This window comes from Mesocricetus auratus, unplaced genomic scaffold (genome assembly GCF_017639785.1).
Source record: "Mesocricetus auratus isolate SY011 unplaced genomic scaffold, BCM_Maur_2.0 Super-Scaffold_100015, whole genome shotgun sequence".
Lineage (NCBI taxonomy): Eukaryota > Metazoa > Chordata > Mammalia > Rodentia > Cricetidae > Mesocricetus > Mesocricetus auratus.
This window is the reverse complement of record NW_024429198.1, coordinates 36,929,862-36,956,493: the sequence shown is the minus strand read 5'-3', so window position 1 is coordinate 36,956,493 and position 26,632 is coordinate 36,929,862. Positions and strand designations below refer to the sequence as shown.

General features: G+C 38.6%; 1 protein-coding gene across 2 annotated transcripts in view; it reads left to right on the top strand.

Moving 5' to 3' along the window:
• The window catches only part of Znf407 (zinc finger protein 407), a 374,631-nt gene that overhangs the window by 17,310 nt on the left and 330,689 nt on the right, over positions 1 to 26,632 (top strand). For both annotated transcript variants that reach the window (XM_005065398.4, XM_040757806.1), the window contains exons 2-3: positions 8,786 to 13,464; positions 19,349 to 19,463. In XM_005065398.4, the coding sequence (XP_005065455.1) occupies positions 8,847 to 13,464; positions 19,349 to 19,463 (4,733 nt within the window). In that variant the 5' untranslated portion in view covers positions 8,786 to 8,846. The remainder of the gene's footprint in view (positions 1 to 8,785; positions 13,465 to 19,348; positions 19,464 to 26,632) is intronic.

Here is a 26,632-nt window from a genome sequence, read left to right as displayed (position 1 = left end):
CTCCCTCCCTCCCTCCCTCCCTCCCTTCTTTCTTTCTTTCTTTCTTTCTTTCTTTCTTTCTTTCTTTCTTTCTTTCTTTCTTCTTCAATTAAAAACATTGCTAAGCATACAGTATTTGAGTGTTTAGGAACTCACATTCACAAGGGATTTTTGATTTAATTTAGGAATCTTATTCCTTCCTTCTTGGATTATAAGAAACTGAAATGTCCCTGTGTCCACCAGCTGATTTGGTGCAGTTGAGATGAAAATGAAGACTTTCCTTTTGTAACTTAGTTTTTTTTCACTAGTGTTAAAAATTTCAGTGTGATCTGTTTAATTTTATGCTTCTTTGTCTCCCATTTTCCTCAGCATTCATATGTAATGTGCTTCATCTTCTTGCTTTTGAATGAGAAGGGAAAATTTAAGGATCATAGACTAACTTTTATCATGAAATGCCTTTTTTAATGGCTGCATTATAAATTCTTGAAAATCAAGGGTCTAATGGAAACACTTAATGAGAAAAGAGGGGCTCCATCACATGTAACCTCCCACCTCTATTTTTAGTGAATAGACCCTTTAAACTAAATTAAGTAAAGGACATAAATTCTGTTGTTTCAGTTTTAATATTTCATGACTGGTTTTATAGATGAAATTATATTTTACAATAAATAGGAAGAAGAATTTATACAGCCTGTTCTAGTTGATGTGAAACAGCAAATCCCATTTCTCTGTAGCTGTAAAGAAAATTCATTATGATGTCTTTAGTTGTAAGAGACCGTTTCATTGTGATTAGTTACATCGATAATAAAACAACCTTTTCAGATATCACGAGACAAATCAGTAATGTGTGCTTTAATGACATTGAGTTTCTCTCTCTCTTTTTTTTTACTCATTTATCTTATCCCTTTTATTTCTGGTCCAATAATTTTTTTCTTAAAAATTAGATGGAAATACTGCCAAAATATTGATTTTAAAAATGCCTTTAAAAAGATAGATTAAATTTTAACTTTTTGTGTAAAATCTTTCTGAGTGTGAAACATATTTGTCACAGATAGTTGATATAAAGCTAGGTTAATGATTGGATTGTTTTTATGTGTTTAGAAAGTGGTGCTTCAAATGTGGGAAGGTTTTAAAACTTTAAGAAAGTAAAGCAAAGGGAAATATGATGGATGAACTAATTTTACATTGTGCTTACCATGTGATCTGTGTTTTGTATTGCTGTCAGTCCATCTTATAAGTAGTGTGTAAGAATAGGAATGGGGTAGTGGTGGGATGTACTTATTACTCTACTCTGTTTTATCACTGTGCTTTGATCTTGATCAATATGGCACTTTAGTTTTGTTTTAATTCTAATTTGAGCACTAAACAAATGTTTGAATTTTTAACTTGCAGGCAGAATTGAATTAGTGTTTGAAATATAACATGATTTTCTTTGGAATAGCGATATAGTTCTGGTTTAATTTATTTGAGTGAGAATTCTAGTTTCTTCTGATTCCTAGGCTTGGGGGCATACATTGTTTATCTTTAAGTGTTCTTGGACGTGGATGTTAGGAACTGAACTTGGGTCCTTGAGCCATTTTTTAAAAGCTAGAAATGGCATGTCTGATATTTTGGTGGTAGCACTACTACAGGCTCTATGCTAAGTTACTGACTCTGCATCCATTAAGCTTGAACAGAATGCCTTCCAATACTAATAGGTGAATGCTAGTTTTTGTAGTGATTGTAACCAGTGAACTGTGACCTTCTCAGACAGCATGATCTGTGATGCCACATGTGCCCCCACTTGGATTACTTCTGGGGTTTGGGCACACTACATTTCTGAATCTAACTGGAAAGGAGTCCCCTATTGCCAGTACCTCTGAGGCAAGCTTTTGGTTCAGTAGATTCCAGAGGCCGAATGTATCCATACCAAATGAGCATATTCTTCCGGACACACTAAGATATTTCCTTTATGCTGTATGAATTTAAAATTAAAATTTGCTCTACCCCATCGCTTTACTAGGTTATTTTTAATAACTCTTGATTTGGTTGAGTTTTTGGTCACAAGTGATCTCAGATCTCATTTTGGTAGTAGGAGAGATAAATGGAAATGCCATTTTAGTAAACCTCTACAGTAAGTGGAGAGGGTTCTCTGAAAAGCCTTTCACATGACTGGTAGCTAGCTTTCACATGACTGTGGCTTCTGTGTGTCAGCACCACTGTGCTGCTTCAGAAGCCTTCTGTTTGCGTAGGAAGGGAAACGCACACGTGCCCACTTTTTATAACAGATCCACTGTCTCTGCCTCCTGAGCTCCAGGCTCAAAGGCATGCGCCACCCCTGTCCAGCTGAGACAAGGGGCTTTATGTTAGTTATCTGTTGCCCAATAAACAAGACACCAAAATGTAGTGACCTAAAGCATTTATTATCCTGCTCTTCCCATGGCTTGTGTAGTTGGGAGTGAGCTTAACTCGGTAGCTCTGATTTCAGGTCTGTCCTGGGCTGGAGGGAGATTTTGTAGGAGTTATCATCTGAAGGACTAATGACTTGGGGTAGATGATCTACTACCGAGTGGTTCATTCCTTGGCAATTGAAGGGAAGCCTCAGTTTTTCACTGGCTTTGGGGAAGAAGCTTTACATCTTCTCTGGGGGCCTCCCCACAAGTTGCACAGGTGTTCCTGCTGTATCCTCTTGGCATTCCTAGAAGTCATGATGCTTGGGGCAGGGCAGGTGTAGGAAGCATGGATGCCTTGGGCCTGAGAGTCCAAGTAAAGCACACTCACTTGGACTGGTTTTGGTTTCTGAGATGCAGTTTACTAAGCTTACACCATACTGAAGAGGTGGCAACCACGTCTTTTGAAGTAGTAAAAACTGTAGAGTCTCTAAAGACCACCAGACACTCTCTTGGGTAATTTTATAAAGAGCTTTATGTATTTATAACTGAGGAAATGTGTTGTAGTCTAGTAAGACAGTGAGGAGGTGGAGTTGCTGGAACCCAAGTATTCAAGAACTAGTCCTGTGTTACTAAACCAGATTATATTGTATGTGCATTTGTGGAACATTGCCCCTAGTGCTATCTAGTGAATGCATTTTAGTGTGTTAAGTATATTTTTGTCTGAATTATTTATTTAACTTACAATTTTAAGGACTTTTCTGGAAGAATACTCTTTTTCCTTGTAGGATCAGATACCATATTCTGTGATCTCTTTTCCAAATTGATGTTTCTGATAGGAGAGGCCTGACTGGGAGGCTAGGCACAGCACCTTTAATTTCCCAAGACTTTGCACATCAGTAGTAGAAGTCTCTCATAGACAGACTCTATGACTGGACTTTAAACTAGGGTAGGTAACACTGTCTTGATACAGGTACAGTAGGAAGTCAAGTTTGAAATGGCAGATTGAGAGAGACTTTCATTTATTTACCTTTGACTTAGCTGTTGCCGTTGCAGCTCTTAGCTTGTGGTGTGGCCTAGTGTTTCAGGAGGAAAGAATCCTGTCTGTAGGCTTATAACTTCTGGTGCTTACCTTTTTTTGAATTTCTCAAAGGGAAAGGTTATGGGACTGTTAGGGTCTTTTGTGCATGTGCCTGTTCATGGAGGGTGAAGGGTAAGACAGTAGGACTAGGGGAGGAAGAAGATGGGTTCCTGTGCAACCTGCATGTCCCTGTGTGTGAGTGACTCATTGGAAGTGGAAGAGCTGAGTTGTCTTCATGATGCCCCATAGAGAGGAAAGAAGGCACACATAGAGATGAGGACTAGTACTTGGAATGAGTGACAGGTGAACTAAGCTAGTGAGGACATCAGGTGCTCTGCTAGTAGTGCAGTGAGCAGTTGAAAGCCAGCCTCCTGAAATGCTTCCTCCAAATCACTGTTAGAGTCTTCTGGGAGAAGTGGCCACCAGGTGTCATCAGAAGGCTGCTATTGAGGTATTTAATCTTGTTCTCAAAAAGTATGCTTCTTTTCTTCAGTATTTTTTTTTTTCTTTAAAGCATGGGAAATATCTTAGAGACTTTAACTTTTAACAGTTTTTATATGAAATTAACTTTATTAGTACTTACAGGTAAAATGAAAATAATCAAAAAAGTGATATGTAACTTATTTTCACAGCTAGGAACAACTGCTTAAACTTTGTGTGTGTGTGTGTGTGTGTGTGTGTGTGTGTGTGTGTGTGTGTGTGTCTGTGTGTAGTTGGGATCAGAATCTTGCACATGCGAGGCAAGTGTTCTCCCACTAAGTCACACTCCCACAGTGTAGATGCTTTAATTGTGTGCTTGGAAATCTTTGGGACTCAGTGAGGCTGTTTGTGGATAGTGATTGATGACTTGGTCTAGGAAGCATAATGCTTGAGGAAGGTTTAGTAATACATGCTGCTGGATTTTTTAATGGCATTTTGTTATTTGTTTTATTTGTGTTGGTCATATGCATGCTGTGGTGCATGTGTGGAGATGAGAGGACAGTTGTGGGACTTGGTTTCCTCCTTTCACCATGTGGGTTCCAGGGATTGAGCCTAGGTCAGCAAGGCTGACCTGGCAGCAGGCATTCACTAAGCCATCTCTCTGGGCCCGGTGCCACTGCCTTAGTCCACATACCTTTTAGGTTTTTCAGTTTTGAAGCTCTGGTGAGGGAAGAATACTGAGATTCACTTTATTTTATTTTTTACTGTTTTACAAATGGTAATCTGTCAGCAAGGAGATTATGCCCTATTTTACTTTGTTGTGAGAGATCAGAGTGCTCCAGATACATGCTAAGCTTCTAGTGTTTGTTGTGTGAATGAATAGAATCTGTCTCAGAAAAATGAGCCCCTTAACTGTTGTATTCAGGTGATATTTGAATCTTTCAAGAAGAAAGAAGATGATCTTGTTCTCATCTCTACTGGGAATATGATACTTGTTCTAATAACCTTTATAATGAATTTTTAAAGCCTATATTAGCATAAACTCTCATTTCCGTTTAATCCCTTTTACATCACTTTAAAGTACTTATTAAAACTACTCTGTACTCCTGCTCACTCTCTGTTTTCATTCTAGACTTTATAACTTCAATGACTGCAGCGAGCTCTTCCTGCCTCTCGACATCCACTGGCTCCATTGCTGATCTTTACATTAATGTCTTCAGAGATGGCTGGGATGGCTTGATGAGCTCCTGTTTTATACTCACCATGTGGAGGAAAGCTGTCTTGTCCAGAGCTCTGCTTCCTGCTCCTATCATTTCCCCAGCCCCGTTTCCTCTTGAGGTCTCTTCCTATCTCCTTTTTCAGCAAGGCACCAGCATCCAAACCAAATTCAAAACAATAAACACAACTAACTAAAACCAACAGCAACACTACCTCTTCCTGCCTCCGTCTTTCAAGCACTGGGATTAAAGGGGTGTGTCACTATGCCAAGGCAATATTCATTTATTTTAGTACTGTGTTAGAGACTGGCAATGTTGTAGGCCCTTTGGATATATGGATGGATAAAATAAACCATGGTTTATATTTGAGCACAGAGAAACAGGTGATAATCACACACATAAACAATCAGAACAGGAACAGGAAAGGCATTGGTTTCATTAAAGTTCAAAGGTTTTTATACAAAACATCATTAATAAAAATGAAAAAGAAAAAAGTATTATAAAACATATCTGACAGAGGATTTCAATTTCAGAATCCATGTGCATGTTCTACAAGTCAATAAGGAAAAAGAACCAAGTTAGGAAATGAGGAGAAGGCTAACAATGCACACAAGCCTTCACTGTCATCAGGGGAATGCAGATTAAAACAGTACATGTCCACTAACATGACTCTTGGTGGGGGTCTCCCACATGTCAGGTGGCAGTTTAGAATAGTACATTTACCTTGAAAATCAGTCAAGCAGTTTTTCACAAAGATAGATCTGCCCTAGGTATTTATTTAAAAGAAATGAAAAACATTATTTGTGAAAAGACATGTACAAGAATACTCAAGCATTTTTACCATAATAGTAAAAAAAAAAAAAAAAAGAAATAGCTCAGATGTCTACCAGCAGAGTTCTGTTGTTTCCATGTAGTTTAGCACACTCACCAATGCAGTGGGCCATTGTACTGACAGTTGCAACCAAAAACACCTTGCTGAGCAAAATGCAGCCAGGACCCCCCCCCCCCCCCGGTCCCCGACAATCCTTGGTATATGAGTCCACTTATAGGAACTTCTAGAACAGACTTACCTATCTACTGTGGAAGAATTCTAAATTGTGGTTGGGGATGTGGGGTGGTGTGGTGAGGAGTGAGGGTTGTGCTTCTGGGAATGGATTGCAAAGAGGCATGCAGGAGATGCCTTTGGAGAACATTTAGAAGGAGAGCTCTGTTCTTATATACATTTCTTTTGATAGCACCAGGGATGAGTCTAGTGCCTTTTGCATGTGCCTCTACCACTAAACTTTATACCCACCTCCAGAGCTCTGTCTTCTCTCATCCCCCAATTGTCTTTCTTTCTTTCTTCCTTTCTTCCTTTCTTCCTTCCTTCCTTCCTTCCTTCCTTCCTTCCTTCCTTCCTTCCTTTCTTTCTTTCTTTCTTTTTTTTTTTTTTTTGGAACAGGGTTTCTCTGTAGCTTTGAAGGCTGTCCTGGAATTCACTCTGTAGACCAGGCTGGCCTTGAACTCACAGAGATCCTCCTGCCTCTGCCTCTCTAGTGTTGGGATTAAAGGCATGCACCACCACTGCCTGGCTGTCCCCCGATTTTGAACAGCATTTTTGTGTGTGCACATGCCTCTAGAGGTCAGAGGGACAACTTTGCAGGCTGTTTCCTACCATGTGGCTTCCTAGGCACTCAGACTTGGGGCCAAGTGCTTTTAATTGCTGAACCCTGGAGCTTGTATCTTGATAATGGTAACTGGGAGGTATCCTGGATACCTGAGCTGCTTTTTCTTCAGCTTGCATTAGTTGTGCAGGAAGGTTCTGGTAGCTTCATATCTTCACAAATAATTGCTGTGATTCCACCTTTTCCTCTTTCCCTTTCTTCTTCCCCCTTTCTCCTTCCCCACTTATCCTCCCCCACCTCTTTCTCTTTTTCTTTCTTTTCTTTAATTTTTTTTTTTTTTTTTTTTTTTTTTTTGGTTTTACGAGACAGGGTTTCTCTGTATTGTTTTGGAGGCTGTCGGTCCAGCCTGGCCTCGAACTCACAGAGATCCGCCTGCCTCTGCCTCCTGAGTGCTGGGATTAAAGGTGTGCACCACCACCACCGCCTGGCCCTTTCTTTCTTTTCTTGGCAAAGTCTTGCAGTGCCACTTAGCCTAGTCTTGACCATCTCTGGAATGTGACTCAAGTGGCTGTCCTGCCTTGATCTCCCTGGTGCTGTGCTTGTAGGCTCATTTGACTGAGCTCTGTTGTGATCTGACTATTCAATTGCGCTTATTCTAGTAACTAGAAAGCACGATCCTGTTGTAACCCTGACTACATTTCACTAATGACTAATGATGTATGTGTTTTTATTTTTATTTATTTTTTGTTTCATGTGTGGTTGGCTGTTTTGTATTTCCCATGGGGAAATTTGTAATCAGATTATTTCTTCATTTTGAAATTATTGTAATAGTTCTTTGGATAGTCTAGGAACAAATGCCTTATCAGATATGTAATTAAAAAAATACAAAACAATCAAAGTCCTGTTCAAAGGGTTCTTTTTTTTCACTTTCTAATTGGTGACCTTGGAAGTTTTAATTTTGATAAAAGTCTGATTTTTTTCTTCTGTCATTTATTTATTGATTCCATGCCTTACATTTTTTTGTTCTCCACTTTTAAGTAACAGGCATAATTTTTTTTATTTTTCATTTGTGGAAAAAGTAGGTAAATAGTTTAAAATGCCATTATTTATTAATGATCTTTATTAACCAAATAAAATCACATTTGTCTAAAATTTTAATCATAGTATAAAATAAATGGAAAATGATATGTGTTAATTTAATTATTGATTACAACAAGAAATAAAATCAATAATACTGACTTTTAAGGCATTGTTTCAGGGTAATTCCCTCCCTCCAAAAAGCTTACTCCATTAATTTTGTACCACTGATATTTCCTTTTGCCAATGGTTGTGTTGCCTTCAGACAACACAGAAATGACAGTGGGATAAGGAAATTGATTGACACCTGCGAGAGGAGTGGCTTTTCAGTAGCCAAAGTTATGGTGATCTGTGATGAGACTATATGGTGTTAGTTGAGATCCACTGAGAACAGTCATGGTGAAGCCTTTACTTTAGGGGCAAGGACAAAGCAGTTACTTTTATACCAACATTTAGTGCCTGTTAGAGACAGCACAGGAAAGGCAAGTCCTGCAGACGTCACAGGCTTGGTTTGCATCTGTTTTATAGAATGGGAGTCCACCACAATAGAATCTGAAAGAAAGGCTTCTCTGTTTTAAAAGAAGTCATCTGAAATCTGTTTCACAGACTTAAAGCTTGAGGAGTTTTGGAAGCTGATAGAGAGTATCCCTTTTCTGACAATGAAGATGTGTAGTATTGTTTTGAGAGTCAACAGTAGTCCACAGATTTGATTGCATGCTTTTTTTAAAGATGGGAATCTTACTGTGTAGTCTGGCTTGGCCTGGTAATCACTGTGTAACAGCGATTGACCTTGATCATAAGGTAATCATCCTGAACCAGCCTCAGGATTGTTAGGATTACAGGTATGAACCACCACACTCAGGAAGATTGCCTATTTTCCAAAAAGAACTTTCTTTATACATGTAGTCAGGTTTGGTCAAGTTTGGAGGAAACTTCATTGGTGTTAATTTCATCATGTTTTTCTTCCTTAGGTTCAGACTAAGAAGTTTGCACTTTCTTATGTTCAAAGCTTTAATGCCATGTTTGTTTATTTCACAGATTATAAGTTCTAGTTAAATTCAACTTTGACAGAAGAAGCATCACCAGAACTTTATTAAGAATGGATTCTGATAATAAACATGAAAATGACGAGGATGAGGAAGCAAGAGACATGAAAAGCGTTTCATCCCATGATGCCAGTTGTGGGCATAGCAAATCTGATGGCATAGCAAATGCCTCTGAGAATTGTACAAATAAAAGGCGTTTGTCAGAATCATCCAGCTTGGACAGTGTTGCTGTGGAGGAAGACAGAAGTGAACTTGCTTCCAAACGGATGAGAATAGAGGCGGTGGTGCCCCTCGAGACGGAAGAGCAGGGCACCTGTATGTTGGACACTGGGGAAGCTAGTGTCCATTCAGCTGAAGCAGAGAAGGAGGCCTTTTCCACCATCAGCTCAGATGGAGGCAGAGCCCTTCCCAGTGACTTCTCCCCATCCTGTGATTTTAGCACGTTTGATACGCTTCCTTTGAAAGCAGATGCAGTGAGAAAGCCTGCTCAGGAAATGGTTTCCCTTGCTCCTGAAAGACACACTCCTTTTCCTCCAGAAGAAATGAGCGTTAGTTGTAGTTTTGGAAATGCAGAGACTGTTCTCAAGTGCAGCATGTGTGGCCATTCTTTTTCCTCTTGCTCTGCTTTGGAGAACCACGTGGAATGTCACATGGAGCAAGACAAGGAATGCTCCTGCTGCCACTGTAGCCACAGAGTAGAGAGCAGCTCGTCTTCTCCTCCCGTGCATGTCAAACATACCCATGGGCCACAGAAAATCTTCTCCTGTGATCTCTGTGGCTTTCAGTGTGCTGAAGAAAACCTCTTGAATGCACATTATCTTGGCAAAACACATCTTCGGCGTCAGAATCTTGCTGCTCGTGGAGGATTTGTACAAATCTTAACAAAACAACCTTTTCCTAAAAAAGCCTGTGTCATGGGAACAAAGAATGTTAGAACAAAACCAAGAGCTTCTAAACCAATAGCAAGGAATGGGGATTCAAAAGGCGTGCAGAGTACTGGGAACAAATTTAAAGCCTGCAGAGGAGCCCCTTCTGAACATAGTGGTGGGAGGAGTGAGCTGCTTGTCCAAATGGTGCCATCTAGGAATACCTCATCAGGGAAAGGAGAAATTGTTGAGGAAAATGCTACTTTTGGTGTAGTTCAAAATCCTGAAAATCAGAATAAACAGCTAGGGGGCTTAGTAAGCTCAGAGGGTCTTTTAGGTAAGTCGGAATCCATCAAAAATACCCTCCAGATAGCTCATATTAGTATCAGCACCACCTCGAGGCCAAGATCTGAGCGAAATATCCTAATGTTGGGTAACAGCTTTCGCCGACGAAGTGGCACTTTTACTTTAAAGGGCCAGGCAAAGAAAAGGTATAATCTTCTAGGAATTAATAAAAGGAGTGCAAGTGAAACTCAGAGGATGTATATGAAACACTTTAGAACACAGATAAAAACAAATGACGCACAGCCACTGTTGGAACAAATACAAATGAGCAAGGATGTCCAGAGTCTGTGTGTGACTACCTCAGATGACCCAGAAGTGATGCAGGACAAGACAGCTTCCTGTTTTTCAGGCTCCACACAGCTTGGCTCCCTGCCAGTCAAGCCAGCTTCTGACCGCCAGGTCCTGTGTACCTCTCCAGAGTGTGGTCATATAGCCGCAGAAAAGACAGACTTGGAAACTCATGATAAAGGGTGCCATGCAAGAGAGATGCAGTTTCACTGTCAGACTTGTAACTTTTCTAGTCCATCAAGGAAAGACTTAGAGAAACACTTGCACAGTAATCAGCATCAGAACATGACTCCTGTCCTCAGCTGTCAGTGTTGTTCCTTCATTTCCTTGAATGAAATGAATCTTAGAGAGCATATGAAGGAAAAGCATAGCATGGGCTTTTTTTGCACCTCTTGTAATATGTTCTTGTCTGAGAAAGATGTGGAAGAACACAGAGCAACTGAGATGCATAATAACTTAGTGGTTCAACCAAAGACGGCTTCTGTTTCACCTTTAAGTACTTTAGAATCAGAAAACATGGAAGATTCTAGAGAAGAGTCAGGGAAAGCAGCTAAGGTGGATCCCGCTGAGTTGAGGGTAAGCCATGGAACTGAAGCAAGGCATTCAAGTAAGCCTCAATTTCAGTGTAAGAAGTGCTTTTATAAAACAAGGTCTTCCACTGTCCTTACAAGACACATAAAGCTTCGGCATGGCCAAGACTACCACTTCCTTTGTAAAGCATGTAATCTGTATTCACTGAGCAAGGAAGGAATGGAGAAGCACATTAAAAGAAGCAAACATCTTGAAAATGCTAAGAAAAATAATATTGGTTTAAGTTTTGAAGAGTGCATTGAAAGGGTATGCATAGGTGCAAATGATAAAAAAGAGGAGTCTATCATTTCCGGAAGTGGAAGGCCCGAAGGCCATGTCGGTGTGCGATTACAGGAGCATTCCTGTCGTGATCAGAGCTTGCTAACTCCTAAGGAACTGCCACAGTCTGGTGTCATCACCAAAGATGATGAATTAGCCTTAGGCACTACTCCAAAGAGAGGGAGACCCAAAGGCAGCATTTCACGGACTTGTTCACACTGTGGACTTTTGGCCTCTAGTATTACAAATTTGACTGTGCACATCAGGCGTAAACACAGCCACCAGTATAGTTATTTATGCAAAGTATGTAAGTATTATACTGTAACTAAAGGAGATATGGAACGTCATTGCGCCACCAAGAAACATAAAGGACGGGTAGAAATAGAAGCAAATGGGAAACAGAGTTCAGATATAATTGTTGGCCCAGAAGGGAGTAATCTTGAAGCGTGTAAAAAGAATGCCCCTCTAGCAGTGACTGTGTCCGACGAACAGGCTCACAAGTCCACTGAGTCAGATACATCTACTTTAGATAAGCCAGTGGTTGATTGTGCGAATGCAGTAGAAGTTGAAGCTGAAAGTGTATTTCATTCTGTAGATGGAGAAGTTAGCAGTCGACTTTCTGATAAAAGGGGACAGATATCTCTAGAGACAGAGGACCTTCTACAGCAGAATGATGCATGCTCTCAGAGAGATGTTGCAGGTTCAAGTGACAATAAATGTGTACACTGTGAGTTCAGTGCTCACTCTGCTGCGTCACTAGAGCTGCACGTGAAAAGGAAGCACACCAAAGAGTTTGAGTTCTATTGCATGGCCTGTGATTATTATGCAGTGACTCGCAGAGAAATGACGAGGCATGCTGCAACAGAGAAGCATAAAATGAAAAGACAGTCTTACCTCAACTCTTCCAGTGTGGAAGCAGGTTCTTCAGAAATGTCCAAAAGCATCCTTATAAGTGAAGAGGAGCATTCACAAAACCCCGAGGAATTTAAAATACCACCAGACCAGTCATGCCGTACTCTCAAATCTGGAAATGCTGCAGACTGTTCTGCTTTAGATGAGAATACTAATTTAGATATGTCTAAAGTACTCTGTGCTGCTGACTCAGTGGAGATTGTGACTGAGGAAGATCATTCCTTTTGTGAGACCTTGCAACAGCCCCTTGCTAAGGACAAAAGTATGAAACCCGGAGAGATAGTGTCCCTTAGTACTTCCTCTGATCATGGCTTCCCAGGCTGTCTCCAGAGTGATAATCCAGGAAGCTCTGCTGTGGAATGTGAGACAGCAAAGAAAAACCAGGGCATGTTGAATGACGTTGGTGACCCAAGTACATACTGTGAAGATGAGGGAGGCAGCGCTGATGATAGTAGAGGTAAAGTTCTTGACAAGTCCCTCTATTCTGGAGACTTAGGTGGGGGCCATTCAGCTGAATCTACTTCCCCTGTTGTGCTGAAAATATCAAGAGAGCACCTGGATGGTGGTGGTCAGAACAAAGTTGGATGTGAACAGAGTTCTGAAAATTTGAAAGATGTGAATGCATCTGTTGTCGAGAAGAAGGAAATTCTGATGAATTCGCAACATGGAACTGAAATTGTTTTGGAAGAGGATGGCCCAGCTTCTGATGACACAGTTGACAGTAATGATGTTTATGAAACTATAATAAGTGTTGACGATAAAGGGCAAACCATGTACAGTTTTGGCCGGTTTGATTCTTCCATAATTAGAATAAAAACTTCTGAGGATGGTGAATTAGTAGATCAATCGGAAGAAGGTCTAATGGCAACAGGGGCGAGAGTTAGTGAATTACCCCTAAAGGATGGCGCTCAAGGCTTGAAAAGGAGGAAAGTTGAAGGCAGTTCCTTCGGCGAGTCCACACGAATCCGATGTGATGATTGTGGTTTCTTAGCAGATGGACTGAGTGGGCTGAATGTTCACATAGCCATGAAGCATCCTACAAAAGAGAAACACTTTCATTGTTTACTTTGTGGAAAATCATTCTACACTGAGAGCAACCTTCATCAGCATTTGGCTAGTGCTGGTCATATGAGAAATGAACAAGCCAGTGTAGAAGAGCTGCCAGAGGGAGGGGCCACCTTCAAATGTGTCAAGTGTACAGAGCCCTTTGATTCAGAACAGAATTTATTTCTGCATATTAAAGGACAACACGAGGAATTGCTACGAGAGGTGAATAAGTACATAGTGGAAGACACCGAGCAAATCAATCGAGAGAGAGAAGAAAACCAGGGAAATATCTGCAAGTACTGTGGGAAGATGTGTCGGAGTAGCAATTCCATGGCCTTCCTGGCTCACATTCGGACTCATACAGGTATGTAACCCTTGTAGCAAGCCTGTGTTTTTCTACAAAGTGCAAAAGATTGATGAAGTTTGGACTTCGTATCACAACCAAGTATGGAGCCCCATTTGAATTTGCTTGTGGGCCTTCTACCTAATTCGTATTTCATGTTTATGTGATGCTCTGCTTGTGTCTAAGAAGTGTCAGCATTTACCATTTCTAGACGCAATTTAGCCTTAGAGATTCTAAAGGCAGAGGAGTGGACAAATTTCTTTTACTTTTGTCAAACACATCATTTGAAACTTTTGTAAAACTCCTATTTTTTTCTGCTTTTTATTATGTCCTAATTATTTGGTTTTCCAAATGTACAGGGAATGATACTTTGTGGTTTTGGAGGGCATACTAAATAGCTTTAGCCTCACTGTGTAGCCTTGGCTGCCCTGAAACTCACTATGTAGCCTAGGTCGTTTTTTCACCTCACATAGATCCACGTGCTTCTGCTTTCCAAGTGTTGGTATTAAAGAGTTGTGCCACCACACCCTCCCATTTTTCTTCTTTAATTCTTCTTCTCTCATATATTCCATCCTGACTGCAGTTCCTCCTCCCTCCTTCCCTCTCATTTTCCTCACCCCTACCTCTTCTCTTCCTAGATCCACTCCTTTGCCTTCAGAAAAGGGCAGGCTTCCCAGGATATCAGTCAAACATGGCATATTAAGTTGCAATAAGATTAGGTGTCTCCTCTAGTATTAAAGCTACATAAAGCAAACCAGTGGGAGAAGTCCCAAAGGCAAGCAAAAGAGTCAGAGACAGACCCCCCTCCCCAACTGTTAGGAGTCCCACAAAAAGACTAAGTTACACATCCATAACATTTTCAGAGGATTTAGGTCAGTCCCAGGCAAGCTCCCTGCTTGTCAGTTAAGTCTCTGTGAGCCCAGGTTAATTAATTTGTGGGTCATTTTCTTGTGGTGTCCTTAACTCCCCCCTGGCTCCTCTAATCCTTCTCCTCCTCTTCCATAAAGGTGTGTGCCACTACATCCTCAAAATTTTTGTGTGTGTTTGTGTGTATGTGTGTATGTCTGTGTACCGCATGCCTGCAATACCCATGGAAGCCAGAAGAGGGCATTGGATCCCCTGGGAATCTAACCTGTAGAAGGGAAGCCAGTGATCTTAACTGCTGAACCATCGCTCCCTCCCCTTAATAAAATTCTTAAGATATTAGAAATTTAAAAATATTCATCAACAGATAGTTTGTATCTGCAAGTGTGACTCCCAGAAGTAAGAGTCTACTCTCAAGGACCAGAATTGTGAGTATAGTTTCCTAAATATGTATTAAAATGTGGTTTTCATTGAGGTAGTATCTGATTTAGGGTGTATATTCCCGACACATTGAACAGTCCATGTTAATGTTTAGTTTGGGGAGAGATTTTTAAAAATATATATATTTGGTGAAAAATGCATAAGCCACTGTTGTAAATTTATGTAGAAATTGACTGCAGTGTTTCTATAAACCTGCCATACATTCTTTATTTTCAATAGACAGCTTTTCTAAATCATTGTGCTCAGCTTAGACAAGTTCTGTCTACATGGTTGAATTTATGAGTGGATTTGAATAATAAATTCACATTTCAATGAGCATATTTTCATTAAAACTGTAAGGTTTGTTTTACTGTACTTTTAAATAATGGCATATTATTAAATCTATACTTTAAATTCCTGCAGTTTTTAAAACTTAGTGCATGGTTACACGGAGAAAGATATAGAGCATTATCAGTAGCTGAGGTTGATTAAAGATAGATGAAACATTTCCCTTAAAGAAAGTAACAGATTAGTTCAGGAACTATAAACACCACAGTCCCTGTGTGGATCTGCTCTCCAGTAGCAATATGCGGTAGACATTTCTGTAGGACATTCAAGTGCTTATTTGTTTGCATTCTTGGTACCTCTGGTGTTGCTTCTCACAGTCTGAAATGACGTGATATTAGATACCAAGCTGTTCTTCAGCATGGAAAAAATGTGTTTTCTTAATATGCCCTCTTCCTAAGTCAGATAAAGCTGAATAAAACTAAGAGGAAGATGCTAATGGAGCTCTTTTTAGAATTCTTTATGCAACTGTCTGGTCAAGACATGTTGCTTATAATTGATGTGTCCATTACTTGAATTCTCTTGTAATTATAGTCAATAAGTCTTGTAAATGTGTTAAAGCTCACTAAAAGCATACAAATTCAAGAACAGAGTAAGGCTAATAATTTAAAATAATCAATGTAGGCATTTCAGCACTTAATTTCCCTTGTGTGTTGATAGCTGATCATTCTTAATCCATTAAGATTTATTTAGTCGTTTACAATGCAAAATAGGTTTGCACTGGTCACTTGTGCCATTTGAAAATGTCTACCAGGTTAAGTGCAGAATGTAGTCCATTAGTCTTCCTTGACTATATATATTAATTGCATTTAAAATCAAGTTAATGTGGATGTGAAAGTGAGGTAACTATCAATATGTGACAGAGTAACCCTACTTATATAAGTTACATCATTGATTGTAACATTTAGGAAAAGTTAGCATACTTTTGTTTTTGGATCTTCTGTTGGTCTTATCAGCAAGTGCATTTTTACTGTGTTCTGAAGCACTGCAGATCACTCCCTTCCTGAGCATGGAGGACCAGCCCACCATGTCAATTTTGCAAGTCACTTTTCAGGTTTTAGTTCATGTTTTTTTTTTTTTTTTGGAGTATCTTAAAATGGATGACTTTCTGGTAATCTGCTTTTATTTATGAAGGAGTAATGCAGGGCCCATTATTACTGCTTAGCTGGAAAAGGACTTGCTTTTCAATCCATTTCCATATTTGGAATTTGCTATATGTTTTGTGTAACCTGTTATAATTATTCTTAGCACGATAAAAGCTGCATTCTGAAGAAGTGAGTCTTGGTTATCAGGAATTGTAGGAAGAAATCATCTCAGTTCCTGGGCATTGGTGGTGTTAAACACTTTGCCTGATTACCAGGCGTCTTCCCTCCAGCATTAGAAGAGCTCATGGAGCAGAGGGTTATCTCTTGTGCAGTGTTCTCCTAAAGCTTTTATGTCACAGAACATGAAAGATGTCCTTAAACCTCAAGACATTGGGAAGCCATTCTGTTTGTGTTCACAGTACTTGGTACTTATACCTTTGAGAATGTTCTTATGTGTTTATATATGGTGTGTGTGGGTGTCTTAAGTCCATGTGGAATAGCTTAAATTTGATACAGACCACCAAGACTTGATTTGTAGACTGAGCACAGTGGGAAGGAACTGACTCCATTTACTGCTTACTCTGTACATACTCTACTTACAGCTGGCATTCAGTGCAATTTGTTTATGGGTAAATGAGTGAGCGAATGAATGAATGAGTGAGCGAATGAATGAAGTGTTCAAATGCTTAGGAAACACTTCCGGTTTCCACTACAGTCAGCAAGCATTGTATGCTATTCAGGCATCTGCATTGTCTCCCCTCTGCTATGATCTGAAGGATCCCGTCCTTCTTCTGAATGTTAGTGCCACGTCTGAGTGCAGTGTGGTAAGAGCGCAGTTGAGACATGCGGGCGTGACCTTTAGGTCTGGGTGCAGATTCAGTTTTCAGGTCTTTGGGGTTTGGTTAGTAAATAATCAGGCACCAGAAACTTAGGGCCATTTTCGTTTTTTTCCCCTTTATAAAATCTTAAAGACCAAATTAAAATAAAAAAATAATCTTTTGAGGATAATGCTGCTTTTTATTTAAGGTAGTTCTTGGTGTTTTTAGTACTAAAATGCATCTAAGAGAAAGGGAAATTTAGAAATATGTGATTTTACAGGTTATATGTTATAAACATGTGCCTGGATCCATTTCATAATGTGCATTGTATAGCAACTGTAAAAAAGAAACATTATCTCTAAGGAAGTGAGGTAAAAGGAGCGGCTTCCTTTTCTTACATAGAGGATTTCCTCAGCTGATTCTGGAATGCTAACACATGGAAAGGAGAAGCTAGCACAGCCTGCCCTGACAGTTAGCTGGGAGTCAAGGCCTCCCTGCCTTCCTAGGCAGAGCAGTTAACAGAATCCCTGATTTGTGTGGGGTGCGTACACTGCATCAGTGAGCCCTGAGCCATGGGAAGGACTTCCTCACAGACAGCAGACTAAAACCACAGCAGCTTCTCACCGTCCTCTGTGCCACCTGAGCGGAACTGTTCAGAACTCAGGCTGTCTGAGTAAAGCCACAAAGCCACCAGGCTCCCAGTCATTGTTCAGATAAATGTTGAGGAATTTTATCCTTTTTGTTTGAGGTCCTGATACTATTGTTTATTAATAACTTCTAAATTGTCCTTGAAAAAGCACTTGAACTTAAAGCACAGGCAGATTGATTCTTACCTTTCAGAAGGTCTGTTACAGGTTTCTGGCTCGATTATAATGTTTCACAGTCACGATAGGCTTAATTTTATCAGGACCATTTAAATAAGCTGTCGTTTCCAAAATGATTGATAAATGTGATTGCTGTAAGCCGAAACCTCGACTGCCTTTGGTATTTAAACATATCAACCTTAACTAGATAGAACCATTAGGTGTTGGATATACTTTACCCCTACTTCTAACCATAGAAATATGAAGTATTAAGAGATAGACTTCATGGTCATTGGACAGTGAAATTCTCAGCCTTGTCTGCTATGCAATACTGTTGGCTTTGTTTTTACCATTTTTATTTTTAAGATTTCTCTTGGAAGGTTAAAATTAAATGTTTCACTTTTTTTGGTCACCTTTTGAGAATTAAATTGAAATTTAAGAGTCTTAATTTTTTTCTTGAGTGCTTTAGTTTCAAGCACCCCCCCCCCCCCCCAAGGACTTTTATTTTTCCAGGACTGCACAAAAGTTCATTGGTAGAAGGTGATTGAAATTTTTTTATTTGTACTCTATAATTTTTGAAATTTACAGATTTCATACTCTAGTGGAGGAGTTACTTCACAAAATAGATACTAATCCCAACATGAAACACCATGATCTTAAGCTGTGGTCTTTATTATTTCAAGAGGTAGTAGTTAGAAAACTGGAAGACAGTTGTTCATATCTTCATCCTTAGGAGATGGTTACTTCTTGTTAATGAAGGATTGAGTAATGAATGGTATCTTCATCATCACTCACAGTGATGCTGTTTACTGAAAGGGTTGAATTTCCTGTTTTGGAGTAGTTTAACCTTGCTCCATATTAAGCAATTAAAGCCCTTTTATTGTTGTTATTGAGCTTCTTGTGTTGAAATACTTGTTAGTGAACTCAGTAACCAAGACATTGACACTTGTGGTTTGCTGATTCATCACAGCAATGGAATGATGACAGGAACACAGCAGTTATGTGCCGTGCAGTCGAATGTTTGTGGAGATGGTAGTAAAACAGTCAAATAAAGACTCATTGAGGTTAGTGGCAGAAAACTGTGCTGCTGTGGTTTGTGCAAATAAATTCAAAGCTGGGGAAATCTGAGGAAATTGGACAGGCACTGAGAAATATCCTCAACAGTACACTTTGTAGATACCAGTGGCCTTGTTTGTATTTGTGTTTTTAATGATTCCGTTTTAAAATAGAATACCTTAAAGAAGTATTTTTGTCAGTTGTATGAAAAATGTGTAATGTTACTCAGCTCATTTAAGCTGCTTAGTGGCATGAAGTGTTTGACTTTGAATCTTAGAAACGTTATTGAGAATTGGCAATAGTCACTAAAACATAGCCACATAAATAGTCACATAAAACCTAGGTGAAATAATTATGGGATCCCGAAAGTTATAAATGAATGCATACATTATGTTTTGGGGATGAAATTCTTTATCAGATTGAAACTTAAGATTTAGTTTACTCTCCCCAATTAAAAGCCTGTTAGTAATGTGTTATTCAAGTCTAAATCTTATTTTATGTTAAATTTACTCAGGATCAAAACCATTCAAGTGCAAGATATGCCATTTTGCCACAGCTCAGCTCGGAGATGCCAGAAACCATGTGAAAAGGCACCTTGGGATGAGGGAGTACAAGTGTCACGTCTGTGGGTGAGTAGATTGAAGCCACCTCTGCTGTGGGAACCGGGAGCTGTGTGCGGGGTGTCTATTGTTTGAGAATTCAGAACTGATATGAGTAAGAGTGGCGAAAATGATGCGCGCGTTCCCTCCTTTCCTTTGTTATGGTAAATTCCTTAAGTACAGTTATGACACTCTTCTCCTACTTCTAATCCTGTGCTGGAGATGAGCAATTTTATGGGCTACAAGGTCAATTTGAACCTGTAATCTGTAAATTGACTAAATTATAGGATGTTCATTCACATTGCCAGAGAGAACTATAAATTCCATTTAAAGACAACCCCCCCACCTCGCCCCAGATAATATAGCTTTAGGAGTGCATATGTATGTTTTTTTTTTCTTCTGCTATACTGCCTTAATTTTAATCACATTAATGGCTCTTTGGATCAATTAGACATATTCTGTAAGGAAAAACAAAAGATTTAATTTCAGATGCCTGGTTACCAATCACTTGAGGGATGATGTGGAAAAAAAAATAGTGTGTAATGTACTTTTGTGTCATGTGATTAAAACTAGTTTCCTTTTGCAATTCATGGTTCTTTGTAGAGTCATTCATAGTGTTTAATTGTCACTCAGGTATGTTACATTTCATAGAAAGCACTGAGGGACCTTAATGTAAAGCTAATTAATTTAGCAGGAATGTTTAAAAGGTTTTTTAAGTGCTATGACATATATGGTGTATCATAGGACATTCAGAGGTGGATTTTAAGACTCTACTTATTAAAATATATTTTAATGTTATTATGCTAGAGAACTTAACTAATAAGTACATCATATAAAATACTTTATTTGAAACTTAAGAAATCTGCAATTCATAGGTTCAGTTAAATTATGCAACATGCATATATTTTGCTTATGGAGAAGGCTCCCCAGGTTGACATGAGCGTGTAAACATTAAACATGGAAACATCTTTTAGGGGCAGTTCTGCTTTTTATTGGACAATACATTTTCCCAGGATACGATTTCGTTTTTTGACCCTTAAGATAGTTTTACAAATAACTTTGCAAGCAATTTTATCAACTGTGGTGTGTGATTTATTCGCTGGCCAAATTGATGGTTCAGTGACTTGCAGCTAAAGTAAATGAAGATGAACCTTTGCCCGGAAGCCACTCATGATCAGTTGGAGAATGAGTTTTGTTACTGCTGAGTTTCACTGCCGGGGTCAAGTCCCAAGTGGTTCATTTTAATTCCTATAGGTCTTGTGATTTTAAAAGACATCTCATTTCCTGTTTTTATTCTCTGAGTTATAGGAGATGATCCTGACTCCAGTGAAAATGTGTTATTTGGAAGCATAAGCAGTTTCTTTCCTGATTGTGAAAAATAAGTAGTTTATTGCATATTTGGTTAGTTGAAATATACTTTTTATCCAGTTTTAAAATTTAGGGTACTCAGATATTGGAAAGAAAAAAACAACGTTTTCAAAGAATCCTGTTTTACATAGCATCAGAAACAATTTATAATTCATTGGCTCTAAATGTATAATTTGAACACTGTATCTTTCCTTAGCTGATTCCTTACTGAAGATAGAGGAAACGTTGCATTAGTAGTTTATCAGTTTGATCAGCAATATATAGAATGTAAGTAAATATGAATGTTTTTAATCTTAGGTTTGCCACAGAGAGCCACATTGGTGTGAGTGTGTGTGTGTGTGTGTGTGTGTGTGTGTGTGTGTGTAGGGTATGTGGATAAAGCATTTTAGATTTAAGTGTTTAACTTTGAAAATTAGGGAAGCCTTTAGACTTCATCCCCTGTGGAATTATAGTTCTCTTTCTTTCTAAAAATAAGTTCAGTTTAAAAGTCCTACACAGTAATTTTAGCGGAGTAGATAGCCTTAAAGTGAAGCCAGAAGCTGTGAAGAAAGTCAGTGAGTCTAGGAGGATTGATTAGTGAGGTTGAGTAGAACAGTAATGAACTAGGAATTCATGTTCAGGAAGGGGTATCTTTGGTTCTGTGTTTCATGTGTTAGGTATGAGATATCTTTGGTGGTTTCTGTGTTTTGTGTGTTAGGTATGGGGTATCCTTGGTTCTGTGTTTCATGTTTTAGGCATGGGTATATCTTTGTTTCATATGCCAGGTATGGGGGTATCCTTGGTTCTGTGTTTCATGTGTTAGGCATGGGTGTATCTTTGTTTCATGTGTTAGGTATAGGAGAATAACATAAAAGTTTAAATGGAAAGCAAAGCAAAAAAGCAGGGACTGGTTCTACTGACACTGGAGAATATTGGTACATTAACATTGCTGACAGTGTCAATTCATTATCCCTGATGGCTAAATAATCTCACAAATGCTCAGTGGACCCATTAGTTCCTGAACATAAGCAGGCTATGCTGCATTTCTTCATTAGCTTTAATTGCTATAAATTTTACCTTTTACAAAATCATGCTTTAAAAGGTAAAGTGATCTTTCAGGAACATTAATTCTATAATTTTGTCACAAACAGAAGGTCCTGTACTGTTTTCTTTTCTTCAGTAGTTAATATCCTCGTCTCAGTCTTTTGGAATTTTATTAACGACCTCTTCCTTATCTGGCTATAAGTAGTTATTTATCAAATAGTCCTGTTGAATAACGTGTAAAACATTGATGTAGGTTCCTTTTTTTGAAATAATGAAACTGAACTTAGTTTTTCGGTAGCCTTTAATTTTCTTATGGTAAAATTTGTGGAAATGGTATGTTCTATTGATGTTACTGTAGCAGGTTGCTTGCACTGTCTTTATGTAGGTAGACTGTAGATCGATGAGATCTGTGTTTTAGAGTGTCCACTAAGATGCAGGGTTAGAATTCTGACACGTCAACTTTCATGTAACAACTGCCTTTAAAATTGTTGCATCTGGACTTATGTTAATTTTTTTTTTTAAATCTTCAAGATCAGTAACTTGAAGGTATTTTCTTCCTTATTTCCTATTGGAAGATGTTTGCCAGTGTTGCAGAGTTTACATTACCTTGGCAGGAGAAGCTGAGTGAGTTGAAAGTCTAGTTCCCATTGTCTGGCTTTGACTTAGGGTTGACATTCTGCATAGGCAAGATTGATCTACTCATGTTATGAACACATTGCTGCACAGTTCATGTTTTAAAACACATAGAGAGTAAACCTGTTTGTTTACTCTTAGTTCCAGGAGAACAGAGTTTTGTTTGTTGACTTGTATCGCTGCTGTATTTAAAAAATACTTATTTTATTTTATGTATACAAGTGTTTTGCCTGCACGTGTGTCTGTACAACACATGCATTCTTGGTCCCTGGTGCCTGTGAGGTTAGAAGAGGGCTGAAGATCTCCTGGAACTGGAGTTATGGATGATTGGAAATCACCATGTGGGTGATGGGAATCAAATCCAGGTCCTCTGCAAGAGCAGCCAGTGCTCTTTCATCCCAGAACCGTATCTCTTGCTCTAGTACATCTTCTTTATAGTGTTCTTGCTATACATACATCTAAGTATGATTAGAAGAGTTGTAGAGTCTCTGCTCTTGCTGCATAATTAACATGGAGGTCAGCTGCTGTGTGCCAGTGCTGAGAGTGGTAAAAGCAAACACCGGAGCTGCCCTGCTCCAAAGCTGGTAGCTTTACTTAGCTACTTCTTGGGTAAAAAATAGGTCAGACACATCTTTTTGTTAAATTCATGATCCTCTGTTTCTCTCTCTCTCTTTTAGTTACAAATGTGAAAGATCTCAACTCCCCAAAGTAGTTTTACACATTTTGCTAATTTTTTAATAATTCTGACTGTGGTGTTTGGAGGTATAGCTTAGTGGTAGAACTCTTGTCTAACATGTACAAGGCCCAAGATCAATTCTCAGCACTCTACACCACACATAAAATTAGTTATTCAATGTGCATTGTATTCTGAATGTTAGTATTTGTGCAGTGCTTGGTGGTAAATGCTGCATTTTACATTGGTTTTGCTTGCTGATTTTGATGACTTTTATTATTTAGTTTATGTTTGCTATCCCCGTTTATAAATGGGAGATGGCTGATACAAGTGACACAGTGGCACACTTAAATTCTGCAGCCGACCCTCCTGGCCCATGGTTGCTCGTCCTTCTAATTATCCCTCTCTGCTTATTATTTTCCTGCTCTTTGTTGTATGTGTCTCATTGTTTTTTATCTAGGTTGTTTTCTGTAGCATGGAATAGCATAACATCTACTTCCTCCCGCTAGCCACACTTACTTTCTATTGTTGTTAAAATTTACAGTGTGATAAGAGATGCTTATCCAGTCTTACTTTCATATTCTTGTATTCAAACCCTTCCTCGTTTCTTTGTTTTATTCTTACTGTAAATGATGTTACCGTTTTCCCCTGCTGTCCTTCATCTGTTGATAATTTATTGTACATCCATGTGGTTGCCCATGACTGTGTAATAGGGAAAAGAAAGTGCTTAGAAGTGGTGATGAGCTAAAACTGATCAAGTTAGGTTCTTGTTATATTTCAGTACTACTTATAAAGATTTACAGAAAACTTAAAGTACTCCCATGGTCTCCATAAACCTAGGAGATGGTGATACCTTTTGTATGTCATTTTTTAAGAGGCATAAATCCAGTATATGTAAATTAGTAACTATGTTATTTATTGGTAGATTTCCTTGTGTCAAGTCTTGATTGATGTATATGGAGTTAGTTATATAGTTAAATGTGATTTAGCTAATCAGGAGAGAATAAGAGCATTTTCCAAATATTTCATCTCTGAGTTTTGAGAAGATTTCAGAAAAAATTAAATTGTGCATAGTATTCTTAGGAAATGTTTATTTCTAGTTGATTTAGGAAACCTTAAATAGAAAGTTATTAATGCAGTTAAACTGGTATGTGTATGTGTGTGTGTGTGTGTGATTACCTAGTTTTTGTGCATTAGAGGGATCTCTATGTAGATGATTATAATGTCACTTTCTGACCTTTGCAGCTTGAATAATTGTAAATCATTGCTTCATAACGTGTCAGAGAATGTCTGTACTAGGCAATTAAATGGCAGAATATAATAGACCAAATTATTGCCTGTCATGTTTTCAACAACACAGTTAGTATTTGAGTTACACTTAATCATTACGTGCATTAGCAACTTCATTGGAATCCAGCTCCAGGCTGAGCATGAAATACATTACATTATTTAAACCTCTAATGGTACAAGTCATTTATTTGTGTTGAAGTGTACAACATGCAGAGTTTCATAAAGCAAGGAACACTTGAGAGCTTAATTTATCCAAATCAAAGTCTAAATGCAGATAAACACAAGTGGCAAAAATTAGTAATTTTTATAGGCTGGAAATATTTAAAAATACATGGTTGTGGGTAATTGTAGGCAGCAGGAATAAATTAAAATCACTATTTTTAGTCTGCTCTGAGAACTAAAGCTGGGTATACCTAAATCATTAAAAGTACCGTGGAATTGCATTTTGAAGTGAACAATTAATTGCACCCATCATATCTACAGATGTGTCCAAATAAGTATTTGTTTTAGCCGGTTGTTCTGGTTTAAAAAAATCTATATAGAAAAGTTGGTTTTGTGCTGTGGCAATGCATTTCATCTGTAACAATATAAAGTACTGCATCTCCCACTTTTGTAAAAAGATTTAAATTAAAAGTAAGGCATTCATTATAAAAGATACATTGCTTGCATTTTCTACATAGTATTTTATTGCTTTTAGTTTGACTATATTTTTGCCTCTATTTTGAAATTTAAAAATGTCATGCAGTGATTACTCTCTCTTTTCTGTCAGTTAATCCAAAATTAATCATTTACCCTTCTGCTGGTAAAATCCTTGAAATACTTTTTTTAAGTTATGATCAATATTTTCAACATTTTATATGTAACTTACTTTATGGTTTGAAAACTAAGCATGATTTGGATTTTAATATTCAAATAACAAACATCATTGTCATAACTCTAGTCTGTTTTCTAGTGAAATGTTTTGTCAGTGCAGGAGAGAGTTGGGGTAAGGCTAGGACATTGATGTAGAAGGAGAGGCCTATTCCTAGTGTGTCTTCATAATGACAGTAGAGCTTGCTGCCACCAACATCCCCCTCTTTCCTTCTGCATGGTCAGATTTTGTTGATTTTTTTTTTTTTTTTTTTGCATTTTGGTTCATGGATTTATTCCAAGGCCAGTAAGTGTGATTAACCTGTACAACAAAACAGAGAGAAAATAAGTATTTTTACATGTTGTTAAAAGTATCAGTGTCTGGTTTTTGTTTGTTTGTTTTTTCAGTGAAATAGTCATGCTCCAATGTCTTAATTCTCTCTATTTCTATTTTAAGGTGAATCTTCGGGTTTAAAATCATGTTGGGGTTCAGGCTTTTTGACTGTCCCCAGTCATCACATTAGCATATAGGAAGGGAGTCACTGGCTACCTTCTTCACCTATTCTGTGATTTTATTTTATTTTTTATCCAGTTTCCCTTGTGAATTGGTTCCCTACTTCCCTCTTCCTATTTGCCTGTCTCCTAAAGTTCTTTACTCTGAGAGCTTATCCTGGTTTTTCAGGAACTGTATGAGCACAGGTCTGGAGAAAGAGATGGAAGGGAAACTTTACTGTCAGCCGATTCTTCATGTCCCTCGTTAGCAGATCCCTGTGAGTCACTTTGTGCAGGCTTGGTTTCAGGGCTGTGTACTGGCCTTGTTGTCACAAGCTCCCTAGAGGACAGAGACCCAAGGAGAAAACAGATTATGGCCCAAGAGCCACTCCTAGGGCACTGAGGTAGAATGGGAACCCGTCACTATTGAGGAATATAGAAAAAGTCTCCCTGAGACTGGCTCTGCTGAAGTTGGGTCTTAAAGTTAGTTGAGGAGTATTCATTCATAAGACAAACTTCTATATTTTCAACATAGGTAACTAAAGAACATAAGAGCTAGCGAAAGTAGAGATGATTGGAATAGCATTGCTTGTTTTAAGAACTTGGCTGAAGTCCTGTTGTCTGTGGCTTTGGAGGGAGGTACATATTACATAGCTATCTTAACACCAGCATTTCCAGTGCTTGCTGGAGTTCAGGCTGAAGACAGAAAGCAAAGTCTTCCTCAAATAGAGAAAACTCAGGTCCAGAAATGGTCAAGTCAGAAACTGCTTTTCTGCTAGGGACTGTTGGAGATGATGGCCTGGGAGTCAGGCTGATGAGCTAGAGCTGCCTTGTAGGCAGGGCTTGTATGTGGCACATGTCAACGTGAGGT